The sequence below is a fragment of the Bidens hawaiensis genome, unplaced genomic scaffold, assembly GCF_021521415.1.
Source record: "Bidens hawaiensis isolate Kalapana, Puna unplaced genomic scaffold, B.hawaiensis_p1.1 tig00000055_1, whole genome shotgun sequence".
In the NCBI taxonomy this organism is placed as follows: Eukaryota; Viridiplantae; Streptophyta; class Magnoliopsida; order Asterales; family Asteraceae; genus Bidens; species Bidens hawaiensis.
Window position 1 is genome coordinate 2053429 of NW_027491016.1, and position 12695 is coordinate 2066123.

Here is a 12695-nt window from a genome sequence, read left to right on the forward strand (position 1 = left end):
ACATATGCTCTAGGTTTCTTAGTTTCTAACCGGACTTTATTAAACATTTGTCAAATGTATACTTGTCAAGCTTGGGGCAAGCCCGTAACTATGAGGACTCAATTAATTTAGTGGATATAGGTACATGTTATGCAATAAATTAATTATCCATAACATTAAATGATTAATGATTTTTTTATATGATTGAATCCAAGTTGCATGAAGTTGTGGTAGTGGCCACCTCAAATTTTGTCTTGAAAGGCTTGATTTTTATTTGAATGGATCTTTATTAAATTTTTAATATTAAAAATTATAAAATAAGATAAAGCATAATAATTGCCGTTATGTGGTCCAATTATGCCTTAATAAAAGAGATATATGAAGCTTTTGATGATTATTATAATGTGTAGTCCCCTTTCGGACTTTACTAATGTTGTTTTGTTAAAATATCCGACGTTGTTGTCTTAACATTTTTGTTTCTTTTTCGTCTTAAAAACAACCAATAAAGTATTTGTCTTTTGTGACACCGGTGGCCATAAACAAACACAATCCACATAACAATGAAGAATTTTAAAGAAATACAAAAATCACAAAATATCTATACGTTACTGTCGATGTTATATAATCTTTAGTAATTTGGTATTCGATATTTACGGGTAAGGATACAGATACTGATATTTTAGTACTCAGTGTCCGTTTGAAAAATGTAGAGTTTTATTGAAAAGTCCAACTCATGTGTATCTTCAAGCGGGTATTTCGATACTCAGTGACTGTTTCATATTATGATTTATTTTGATATTACGGTTTATTGATTTTAGTTTTGGTTTTGGTATTACGGTTTTGGTATATAGTTTATTGAAGCCATTGCCGTGCCACTAACTGTACCAATTTAGCCAATTTGGTACATGTCACGTACCGGTACCCGGACTGATTTAGCTTATTTGTTACTCGTACCGGTATCGATACCCAAGTGGTGCCTGTACCAGAATACCCGTACCGTAACATTCAGTACGGGACTTGGTACTCAGTTTTACAGATTTTTGGTATAGGTGCGGATAAGATACCGAGCTCATCCTAGATTAGATCATCCAAGTTGGATAAAATGTAATAGGTTTAACTAAAGGCTAGTTAGTCCTGTAGATTTAGAAAGGGTAAATAGCATTAAGAATTAAGAATAATTATATACAGTTTCATGCACTAATTTATAATTTAAAAAAAATAACAAAATATTCATTCCATTCCAAAAGAAATTTCTGTTGGTGTCGAATTCCTTTTATATACGCTTTCTTATTAGTGATTTGATAGAAGTGCACAACTTGTCTTTGCTGGACAATAAAAAGAAAAAATCTTGTAAGAGATTATCATGATGGCTTGTTGATGTATTTGGAAGGTTAGAAACGAAATCATTTTCTCCAACAAATTGTATTTGGTTTGCAAAGTGATAGAAAAATAAAGACTTTTGGCTATCTTTAGATTAAAAACGGATCTCCTTTCAAGTCTCTTAAATGTGAAAAGATTAATTGGTGCAACGTTTTGTTTTAAATGTTTGTTGTCGTTTTTGGTCTATGGTACTTTGCTTGTTGTGGCTTTTTAATAAAAGTCATCGTTAAAAGAAAAGTGTTGTCACGTGAAAAATGGTTTATCAAAATTCAAAATTGGACCAATGAACCAAATTAAGCATGATGACGGCCAAAAGTCAAACGTTGACCGTAGAAAAATACTAACTGTAGTTGTCAATGAAACAAATTCCTTCCAAAGAAGCTTGGACTAATGAAACCAAATTCAACATGAAGATCTACAAGTAAACAACCAACATTTTCATTTTGAAAACCTAATTAGCAGCATAACAAACAAGTGTTGCTTGTTCTTGAAGTATCCCTATCTTCAAGCCCTCGCACGAACGACCTGATCGCTAGGTGTTCCGAGGCATATGTCATAAAAGATGCCAAAACTAAACCTCCAGCAACCATCAAACTCAACCTATCAATAGTAAAAATAGCAGCCTTAAGCATACATTTCAAAACATAAAACTCAAAACTATGTCACACTTTAATATCTACCTCAAAAATAAAGCGGTAATCCCAAAAATGCCAGGCGTTAGAGGGGCGGCAATAGCCAGAACCGCCATCACTAACCCATAATACCATGGTGCAACATCACAAGATACCCTTTGATGACCTGCGTAACCAATTTAAATCAACTTAAAGATGATTTATTATTTATAGGCATTAAAAGTTGGAATCTTTTTTACAAATAAATAAACAAACCCTTTTCAGAATCATAATCTGAAGTTCCAGGACCGCGATTTCCGGTTTGATTTGCCACCGTTTTCCCCCATTTGTATATCATGTGCAAGTAACATCCAAATAATAAAAAGAATATTGTGAACATCCATTCATACATCAGAATCAAACCAGTCCATGGCTTCACTTGTCGAGGCACAACCGAAATACCAAACCCAAGTGACACGAATGCAGCCACGAAACAAACCAATACAGAAATCCAACCAAGATAGCCTGGTACCATTGAGTGTGCGCCATTAGCAAACTACAAACCACAATTACAGAAAATGTTATACATTTTAACATAATCTGAAAATAATTTATAGTAGTCTGATTAAACCTGTTGATTAGAACTATTAGTGGATAAGGATGCTGTAGAATAAGCTAGTGCACCTCCTGATCTGAACTTATAATATATATGTCTAGCGTGATCACATAACGAACGCGTCTACACACATGGAAACCGATCAAGATTTAAATAATGAACATAAAGTTTAACTTAAAAAAAAATTTTTTTGACAAGGCTGACCTGTATAAAAGATCTGTAATAACAAAACAGTAAAATGAATACTGGTAGCAAAAACAGGAAGTTAACTAAAAGATCATCATGAGGATTTCTTCCTCCTCGAGTTCCCGGTAGAGATTCTTCTAAATGTTCTCTAACCTCCTGTTAACTAAGGTAGAATTAGAATATTATCATGTAAATATTTTTATTTAGAGTAGAAAAGAATACCTGCCATATATCAACAGGCTTTAATAGCCATGATGTCCACCAATCCCATGGTTTTAGAGGGCCAAGTGTGTAGTGTATAACACAAAGTTCTTTTTCATCCACCATCCACTGTTACAATGCACAATATGATGATAAAAATGTTAACAAAAATTACTAAATTTTTAAGAAAAATAAAAACGATCGATACCTTGTTAGCGAGCATGTAAAGTCCAATATCTGCATTGTATATAGTAGAAAGTCTCTCCATTTCTGCAACCGGTTTATTATTTAGCTCTTCGGTAGAAATATTAGGGTCGAAAACACGAGCACTTGGAAATCCAGCATAATAGGCATTGAGAAAGCCTTGATCACCTAACAAAACAACAAGAAAATAATTAAAAAAAAATGTGACCAACACAACAACATATGAGAATAAAGGGAGCATTATACCTCCTGTATAAGAGTACAATGTTGCCACTTTGCTCACCATATCCTTAAAAAGTTCTTCAGATGGTTCAACTACCATAACTCCTGAGTTTAGTCTCTCTGAGTGTTTTAAGTTGGCACAAAATTTTCCACATTTGAATAACACATCAATGTTCTTGATAACTATCGTATCAGCATCAAGATACACCACTGCAGTAGTTTCAATAAATGATCGAGCAGTATATGGCGATTTTTTTAAACTTCTATGGTTTCCAGGAGAGAGATGATTTTTTTTGGTTTTTAGGCGATCCATAGTTAAAAATGGCGAATCCTAACAATATTGTTGCGACTATGTCAAGAATTGTTTGTTAAGTTGGACAATTCACGCATTTTAAATGGAGGAATCACTATAAAACACACCTAATTCGTCTGTTCAAATGAAGGAACCACTAAAGTAATAATTATATTGTAAAGGTCACATCCCATCAAGCATCTTACCTGACTTCGTAGTGTTCATGATCCGCCATTTGAAATGGCGGATCCCATGTGTTCCACAGTGATTCCACATTTGAAATGGCTAGAGGAATTGTCTAATTGACCAGACAAACACTAACATAATCTGCAACGATGTCAGGATCCACAATTTGAAATGACGGATCGCCTGCAAGCCAAAGCATATTCATCTCTCTCATAGAAACCACACACCATGTGAATTTCTAACACTTCCAAAACACATTCTATATATGTCACTCTAGGCAAATCCGACAAATCCGACATGCTAGCATAGCTAAAAAGTTAGGGTTTTTAAATCTTATTTGAATATCTATTCAATTTCCTTCACAAATGTAGTAAAATAGAGTTGTGAATCACCTTTTTCATAATCAGTCATGTTGAATATCTTTAGCTTTGTATACACACCCCAAAACCGTGTCGGTCGCACTTGATTAGGGTTCTCCATTAGACTAATTGGCTTCACAATCCAACCATCAGCCTACAAACATATATGATAAACAAAATCAATTGTAGCACTAGCATGCTATTAGAATTCCTTAAAAAATTGAAAACCCTAATTAAATTGAAAAAAATAAAAGGAATTCAGGCAAAACCTGAAGAAGAGTTTTCGCGTAATCCGAAACCCCATCGGAGACCAAAACCACCATCTCTTTGGTGGATCGGGTATCCCGAATCGACTTCCCGAGAACACGTGCTCCCAGCACGAATTCATCTCCATATAAAAGGGTTACATAAGCTTCCTTTGATTCGGAAGAAGCCGAAACACGTGCATTTTGATTCAAAGCAGATAAGATAATAATCAAACCAAAAAGGGTTCTCGAAATAGACCTCAATTTCATATTACCGATCAGAATCTACTCTTAACAGAAACGTAATAATGAAGTTTTTTAGGTTTTTAAGGACTGCATGCAACGTACGTCACGTTAAGGGCGACATTTGATAGATTTTGAAAATGATTGTCCAAAATCACGAATGCCAGCAACAGAATTTGGATGGGAAATTAATGTGTTCTTCGTATCTGCAAACAAAAAAAAACATTAATTTTTCCCGTCGTATAATTTACTAACAGGTCTATGTACAATAACGGTAATTGGGCCCACGTTCTACATGTTTTTCCTATTTAAATTTTAATTATTTATTACTTTGTGAAAATTAAAACTGCCTTGAAAATGGTCATAGAGCACCAAAACGGGAAGTTTAAATTATTTTTTTTTTCGGGTGTGCATTGAGATGTTTGGAGCATCTCCAATAGAATGTTTTGATTGTCTGTGGAGGAAAGAGAGATTGATTGAGGTAAAGAAAAGAGTAGGTGAGGTGGAGTGACCGTACGTGGGATTAAGTTCTTGTGTAGGAACGACCTCAAACGGATTGTGGGAGCGGAGGGAGGAGAAATCGCGTTTGACATAGATTTTGTTTGGAGGAAAGAGTGTTTTGAGAGAGGCATGCTTGTTAGGATCTTGTTTTTTTTAACAAAACATACACACATGCATACAATGATTTACGTGGTTCGATTTTCGTGACCTACATCCACAAGTACAAGATATGAGCATATAGAAAATAGTTATGACTTAAGAGTTTATAGCTTAATTAAGCAACAAAATAAATAAATAAATAAATAAATAAATAAAAATATACAAACATATATACCCTGGTAAAGAGATACCGGAATACCCAAAGACCTCATATGCCTTAAATCTTCATTAAACTCAAAACATGTCTTCAAGTCTTCAACTAAACGGGCCCAAAACCAAGCCCAAGTTGCCCACAAACCTAACAATATTGTTTTGGGATTGGTTTGGGCAACGATGGCATAACATGTTTTTGAGAAACCAAAAAACGAATTATTGAAGATGCTCTAATACGTAGGGGAAATATGTTAGTAAGGTCCCGGTAAATATATAAAGGACTAGTTGAAAAGTATTTTTTTTTATTAATTCTAGGTTTATATTATTTTGTTTGAATGCTAATTATCATCTAAAACCAATAAACACGGATTAAATGATTGTAACTTAAATAAAAAGCTATTATTAACCAGGGTTATGTTTATGATCATTTTCCTTTCTAAGAACCTTTTCATCACACCTTGGTTCTTTATTTCGATTCCATATTTGTACGTAAACAGTTAGTTTTATAGGGCATAAAAGACACTAAGTTGTATTTACTTGCATGAATGATATCGTAAATCTTGTCATATAGAGTTATGACTAATAATCTTGTATGTCTCGTTTTCTTAGGGAGTAATGAACCAAAAGAAGCTCGACAAACGAATGACGTGACTCTATATTCAATCGAGTCACGTCTAAGTGAAAAAAATGCTTCTAGTTCTAACCGGGCTGACTTAAAAGTTAAAACCATATGATTTTATGACTAGGGGTTTAGCTGGTTAAAATACTTATTTTTAATCACTTAATCCTTTTTATTTTACATAATATAATGATTAATGTTTCTTTGTTTTTTCAAAATTATAAAATCAAAAGTAGTTAGCCTTTTATCACACTTTTATAAGTTGAAATGTTATCAAAGCAACTCGTGGTGATCCAATGAAGCAGATTAATGTGCAGCTCCGCCACTTTTCGCATAATTCAACTACCACCCGACCTGTAGATTTATATCAGACCTTGTTTAAAAGTATTCCCTAAGATTGCCTCCAGATCCGTCTACATACCTGATCCGAAACGGTATACTGGATGACGCAAGGATGCTATTTGACAACTCAAAACCGAGAATTAAGCCATAAATTTTTAAAAGGTTCCCAAATGAATCAGAATGTCACTATATTACTCAACGTACAGTATCATCAAATAGATAAATCCAATAGAAAACATTGCTTGTAAAGGGATCTCTTCATTCTCTTGCACAACATGGCCGAGTCGGGTGAGTTTGGACAGGTCTAAATGAGAGACACATTAGTATGCCTGCTGAAACTTTAATCTCCATTACAACACAATATTATTACCTTCATAAGTCATAACCATATAAATTTTGAAACAAAACAATGTAGGCAGTTGTGTACCTCAAAAATAGACTTTGGGGTTGTCATACATATGGTGTTGGTTTGGGTTGATTTGAGTATTTGTAAAATTCCATCTCATGCAGAAAAAAACCATCATATAAGACTCAAAAATAAATAAATTGAACAACGGGTAACGAAGCAAAACCTCCTTGCATCATAATGTTTATATAGTAGAAACTCTATAAAACAATACACATAGGACCACCAAAATTTATTAATTAAAAGAGTTATTAATTAATCGATAAATTAATAATTATTAATTTATATATTAATTAATATTTTATTAATTTATAGTAGAATGTTCTGACTCACCCAGAAGAAAATGTAGTTGCACAGTTGTTGACTGATGAAGAAATTATTGAAAGCGTTATTGGAATTAATAAAGATGATATCGATGAAGAAGAAGATGAAAGTTCTACAATGGAGCCCCCTTCGCGAAACGAAACTATTAAAGCGGCAATCACATTGAACAATTTCTTGTTGAGCTATGAGAAAACAACACCAGAAGTTCTTACCATGCTAAGGAAAATTAGAGACGAGATTCAAGGGGAAATTGATTTCAACAAAAAACAAAAGACAATTAAGTCATTTTTCAAGAAACCTTCATAAATCATTCATGTAATATGCTATATATAAGAAATTATTAATGTACATTTTATATGGGGTCTAAAGAAATTATCAAAAATGTATTATCTTATAATTTTAACGAATTATTAATTTAGCACCCTATCCCCGAGTCGGGACCGGCAAAAAATATTATCTTAGAGAGTTTATTAAATAGTCGAGTATTAATTTATCGAGTTTCTACTGTAAAATGAAAACTACAATTTGTTAAAACTCCAATCTTTACTCGTGACTTTCATACCCTCGTCCTAACCAGTAGATTCCTAAATCCAACGCATTAGAATACCTTCAAACCCGTAGATCTTCTTCAAGAACTGTTTAGATATTAACAAGTGACTTAAAAAGAAAAAAAAAGGGGGGGGGGCATAGTTAGCTGATAAAAGTGTACCTTATTCCTTTCTCAAGCTAATTGCCTTTCCTTTGCTAGGTAATGCCACAAACAATGAAGAAGAAGGTGACACGATCTTGATATTGGTATGGCCTTGATCTTCTTGTTGAAGTAGCTTCTCATATGTAAACTAAAAAAAAAATAATAATAATAATAACAAACAGAAAAAAGGATAATATCTCTACTTAATTGCAGTGTACAACAAAGTCTAAAACAATGTTAAGTGAAATAACAGATAAAAACTTTTACCATGACAAGATCACTTTGTTCTTCAAACTCAGTTAAAGGAGAGGTTGATATTAAAGTTATAGATCGAGGACGGCAACACCAAAGTACAGCATCCACAAAAGCTATCCGAGACGATGATTCTTCACGGGTGTCTAGTTGTAGCTCAACATGCTCGAGTTCATAAGGTGGCAACTCAACTGCCTTTAGTTTTTCTAACTCAGTGAATTTCTGCAAGGGAATTGGAATGAATACACAAATTTGTTTGATTGTAATTTGGCGTTAAAAGCAAACATGTAAAACTAAATTTATGAACCACATAAACACAAAATAGGGCGTTTAAAACCTATAACATACATTTTTTAATACTGGACTTCTAGAATAAATGACTTAGATGTTTAGAAAACCCTTACTTTAATCAGTTATATATGTAAGTTCTGTGAAACAATCAAGGTCTTGATGACCAATTTGCTAAATTGCTCTTTTTGGTACTCGAGACATAAAATTGGTTACCTGCGGATATTAATTACCTTTTGTTCTTTTAAACTTCTATGGAAAATAAAAAAAACTGAAAATCCATGTATGTGCTTAAAAAACACTTTTTAAATAAAACTTGTTTGGTCGCATTAGATTTTGTATAGCCAAACAAGTCAGCCCAAACCCGACTCGAAACTTGATTATCTTCTGTAACTGTTCACAACAAACTAACACATGAATGATTTAATCAAAGAAACGAACCTGAGTGGTGCGAATATACAAGTTCGAAACTTTGAACCCATTTTTCTTGCCCAAAAATAACCTCAAACTCCTAAACCAAAGCATATCTACATAGTCGTTGAGATAACACCCCATAGATGCTTTCAAATGGGTTAAGTGCCCGGCCATATACTGTTCCGAAAGGGTTCCACGGTAAACAAATAAATCCAAATTGGGAGTATTGAGCTCAATATTTTCCAAATCACAGTCTGAATGTAACACCAATCTCCTCATAGAATGACTTGACAACTTCAGGTTGTTGCATGGCTGTAAAACAAGCAACCCAATCTCTTCAACGAATGGGAAGTTGTATAAGAAGTCGGTAAAATCATTTGACTTCGCTAACGGATGATTCTCTATGTAAGTCACTTTTGTTAGTTTTTTGCATGAAGCCAAGTTCACCCTCGGTGCCCCTCCTCCAAGCCAATCTGCTAGTAAAATCTTAGATAGATTTGGAGCTTCAATATCTATTCTCTCCATTCGAGTCTTGTATTGAAGCTGAACATGTCTAAGATTTTGATGCCCACAAACACAAAAGCTGTTGAAACCCGTGCAAAGGATAATACAAATTGTTTGTAGAATAGGGCAACTATTAGTGAGATACTTGATCCCTTCATTGTCTATACGGACGCCAAAGAGTTTAAAAAAATTCAAAGAGTTAAACTTGATCCCATCCGCCATCAGGGAAGAAGGCAACTCACAACCACATATGGTCAAAGACTTTAACACTGAGACAGATAAGAGTGTGTTTGGCAAACGGTAGTTTGGGAGATTTGTAATGTTAGTAATATTAATCTCCAACTCCTTCACGCCATTCTTAAGAACTAGTTCAAGGCAACTGTTAACAACATCGAATTCTGCAGGATCTTCGATCCTTGTAATAAGTAAGAACGTGCGTGCAGCGACATTTTGAGGGCAAATTCTGGACGTGGTATACTCGACATACTTGAAAAAACTTTCTCGAGGTCTAAATTTAGCGTTAATGAAATATAAATCCGGGAAAGAATCAGTTAGGTGAAACCAGGTCTTAGACAATACACTCATTCGAACAAGCTCTTTCGGAGGGCCATACCTAGTATTAAGAAACGAGAGGATGTGATCAACAGTGTTTATAGGAAGCTGCGAAATCCGATCATCCATTGTTAGGTTTCCGTAGGAAACTAAAATAGAAAGAATTATAGAAACAGAGAATGAGACGGCAGTGGGTCGTTAGGGTATTAATTGATTTACTCTTCTGTAACATATTTTAATCTTACTTTAAGTCGGTATTTTATTATTTTTTTAAGTCCAAGATTTGTTACATTAAAAGAGATATTAGAAAAAGGAAACGCCCTTATGATATATTTGGCCAACGCTATTTGCCCAACAAACCTAACGCTAATTAAAAACCCCGCGATCGAAGCTCGGGCTTATGGCTCGCTCAATAAAAGCTCAAGTAAAATTAGATAAAAATGCTTTATTTGAAACAACATGAGCTAAGTTGGCTCGTTTTTGTAACCGAGTCAAACCCGTCCCAAGCTTTGCTCGGGTCATGGCTCAGCTCGTTGGCTCGATCTTAGGCTCGTTTAACTTCAAAATCGAGTTAGAGCCTAGCTAAGTTGCCTCGTTTAATTTAGAGCTCGAGTTCGAACCCACCCTGGCTTAACTCAGGCTCGACTTGTGAATAGCCCTAGACAAACCTTCTATAAACATACACTTCTACACAATGGAGACAACGATGATGGCTCTATATTGAAAATGGATTTGTGCCAGAGGATTCCTCCCTTCCATGATGATGTTGAAAATATAAACTAAATATTAGGGGTCTTTTAGTCATTTTGGAAAGTATATATTATGTCTATTATGTATATTTGTAAAGTCTAGGGTCTAGTATGTAATTAGTATAGTTATAAAAACCCAAGTAGGGCTTGTAATTTGATCAATCATTGCACGAACAAATTTATCAATTTAATTTGCAAGTTTATCAAATTCATTGTATTTATTCTTCGATTCCTATTCTGAAATTGCTAATAGTGGCATCAGAGCAAGGTTAATCGATCAAAGGGAAGTAGAAAATCAAATTGAAGCGAGCGATTATAACAATATTAAAATCAGTGTTTGAAGCAAGAATCAATAGAAAGTGAAATTCAATTGAAAGTCTACTTGTGAGTTGTGATTATCGATCAAATCAAGAATAGCGAATTATTGTCTCCTGTGATTGCTATTCAATTAAACAGAAAGAAAACATTTGTTGTTTTTTCTTGTCTGTGATTTGATCCAGAAAAAAAGGGGCAGAAATCTGTTATCGATCAATCATAAAAGAATAGAATAGCCGCGAGACTTGATTTTGATTTATCAGAACGCTTATATCACACCCCATCAAGACGGAAGCGCGGGTGCGTGACGTCATGTATACCGTAAACATATGATTATCGCAGACATAATTATATTAGGATACCATGGGCTTTTAAAGTAGTTTTACAAACCAGGTTTGTTACAAAAGACATTATACACAAGGATAGGGCTTTTCCCAAAAATAGATCCTACACAACACTTCGGTTAATACAACGAAAATCATTTTCAAAAGCGGTAAAGGACCAAGAAGCCCATCTCATGTTGGAAGATGAAGAACCGATGCTGTTGTAAATGCAAGTCAGGAAAGTTGAAAACTCTCGTTGAACTATATTTAGTTTAAGGGGAAGTGTTGAAAATATAAACTAAATATTAGGGGTCTTTTAGTTATTTTAGAAAGTAGATATTATGTCTAGCATGTATATTTGTAAAGTCTAAGGTCTAGTATTTAATTAGTAGGGTTATAAAAACCTAAGTAGGACCTGTAGTTTATTGATCATTACACGAATAAATTTATCAAATTAATTTGCAAGTTTATCAAATTCATTGTGTTTATTCTTCAATTCCTATTCTGAAATTGCCTACAGATGAGACCTGAGTCCATTCAAAGCACGGAGTGAATTAGGGTCTCAACACAATTAACTCACAAAACTTAATAATCAAAATGAATAACTACACCATTGGTTCAAACCAAACTTGACATTTTAAATCTATTCTTCACCAAAAAAAAAATTAAGAGCTTTATATCCTTAATCATTTTGAAGAAACCGATTGACCACATCTTGGCAAGTTGTTGCGTTGGAAAAGAAGTATGGCGGAGAATTGATGGGTGTTGTAACTGTAACCACGGTAAAGTGGCTTCCGATCCTGTTTCAGAGGCATCCTCAACCCTAGTGAGAGATCGACTAAGGCAAAAAGTGTACACTTCAATCGTAATGACATGATTGTGTGTGTGTGTGGGAAATAAGGAACGAGAAGGTGTTTGATAACATTACTTAAAAATTGGATGAAATCGTGGAAGTAAGCAACTCTAAATCGTTTATTGGTTATGATTGGGCTACAATCCATGATTTAGTTAGGATTGGTCAGTGCACTTTCAACTTTTGGTTGTAATCAAGTATTGCTAGCATCTTGCAAGTTTTTTGTTTTGGTTAATACACCTTTGTTTTTCTAAAAAAAACAAGTAGATCTTGTCACTTGTGTATGGTTTTCTTTATATTATTTTACTAGGTTAGGTACTCGGGTACAGGGTACTATACGTGTTAAATTAAGGATATAATGTCCATGTTTACTATACGTGAAGACAAACATTAAACATCTATAATATATATAAACGAAAACCCTAAAATCCTATGTGTCGCGATGTGGTCGCTTCCCCCTTTTATGGAAGCCACCAGATTGCTTGATTTTTAAATGAAGGCCTCTCATTGATTAACCCAAATTCAT

At 34.1% G+C, this 12695-nt stretch overlaps 2 protein-coding genes across 2 annotated transcripts; both read right to left on the reverse strand.

Annotated features, from left to right (window-relative positions):
* Nucleotides 1-1814: 1814 nt before the first annotated feature.
* Nucleotides 1815-4857, reverse strand: LOC143634656 (inositol phosphorylceramide glucuronosyltransferase 1-like). The gene is made up of 10 exons (XM_077102704.1): nt 4506-4857; nt 4270-4390; nt 3424-3609; nt 3182-3345; nt 2995-3102; nt 2791-2928; nt 2602-2709; nt 2247-2526; nt 2040-2157; nt 1815-1959 (listed from the first exon to the last, which is right to left on the reverse strand). The coding sequence occupies exons 1-10, from the start codon at nt 4749-4751 to the stop codon at nt 1815-1817; spliced, it is 1614 nt and encodes a 537-aa protein (XP_076958819.1). The 5' UTR covers nt 4752-4857.
* On the reverse strand, nt 4836-10058 carry LOC143623396 (putative F-box/LRR-repeat protein At5g15620). The gene is made up of 5 exons (XM_077094342.1): nt 8901-10058; nt 8187-8393; nt 7963-8067; nt 7836-7863; nt 4836-4930 (listed from the first exon to the last, which is right to left on the reverse strand). The coding sequence occupies exons 1-5, from the start codon at nt 10056-10058 to the stop codon at nt 4836-4838; spliced, it is 1593 nt and encodes a 530-aa protein (XP_076950457.1).
* Nucleotides 10059-12695: the final 2637 nt, after the last annotated feature.

Bases quoted from the DNA above. Each gene is read 5' to 3' on its own strand.
- LOC143634656 (XM_077102704.1), bottom strand. From the start codon at position 4,751: ATGAAATTGAGGTCTATTTCGAGAACCCTTTTTGGTTTGATTATTATC. The intron at 2,710-2,790 runs GTCAGCCTTGTC...CCATGTGTGTAG, and splicing joins ATTACAGATCTTTTATACAG to ACGCGTTCGTTATGTGATCA. The intron at 2,158-2,246 runs GTTTGTTTATTT...TTGGTTACGCAG, and splicing joins AGATTATGATTCTGAAAAGG to GTCATCAAAGGGTATCTTGT.
- LOC143623396 (XM_077094342.1), bottom strand. From the start codon at position 10,058: ATGGATGATCGGATTTCGCAGCTTCCTATAAACACTGTTGATCACATC. The intron at 8,068-8,186 runs GTAAAAGTTTTT...TTTTTTTTTTAG, and splicing joins AACAAAGTGATCTTGTCATG to TTTACATATGAGAAGCTACT. The intron at 7,864-7,962 runs GCAATTAGCTTG...ATATCTAAACAG, and splicing joins CATTACCTAGCAAAGGAAAG to TTCTTGAAGAAGATCTACGG.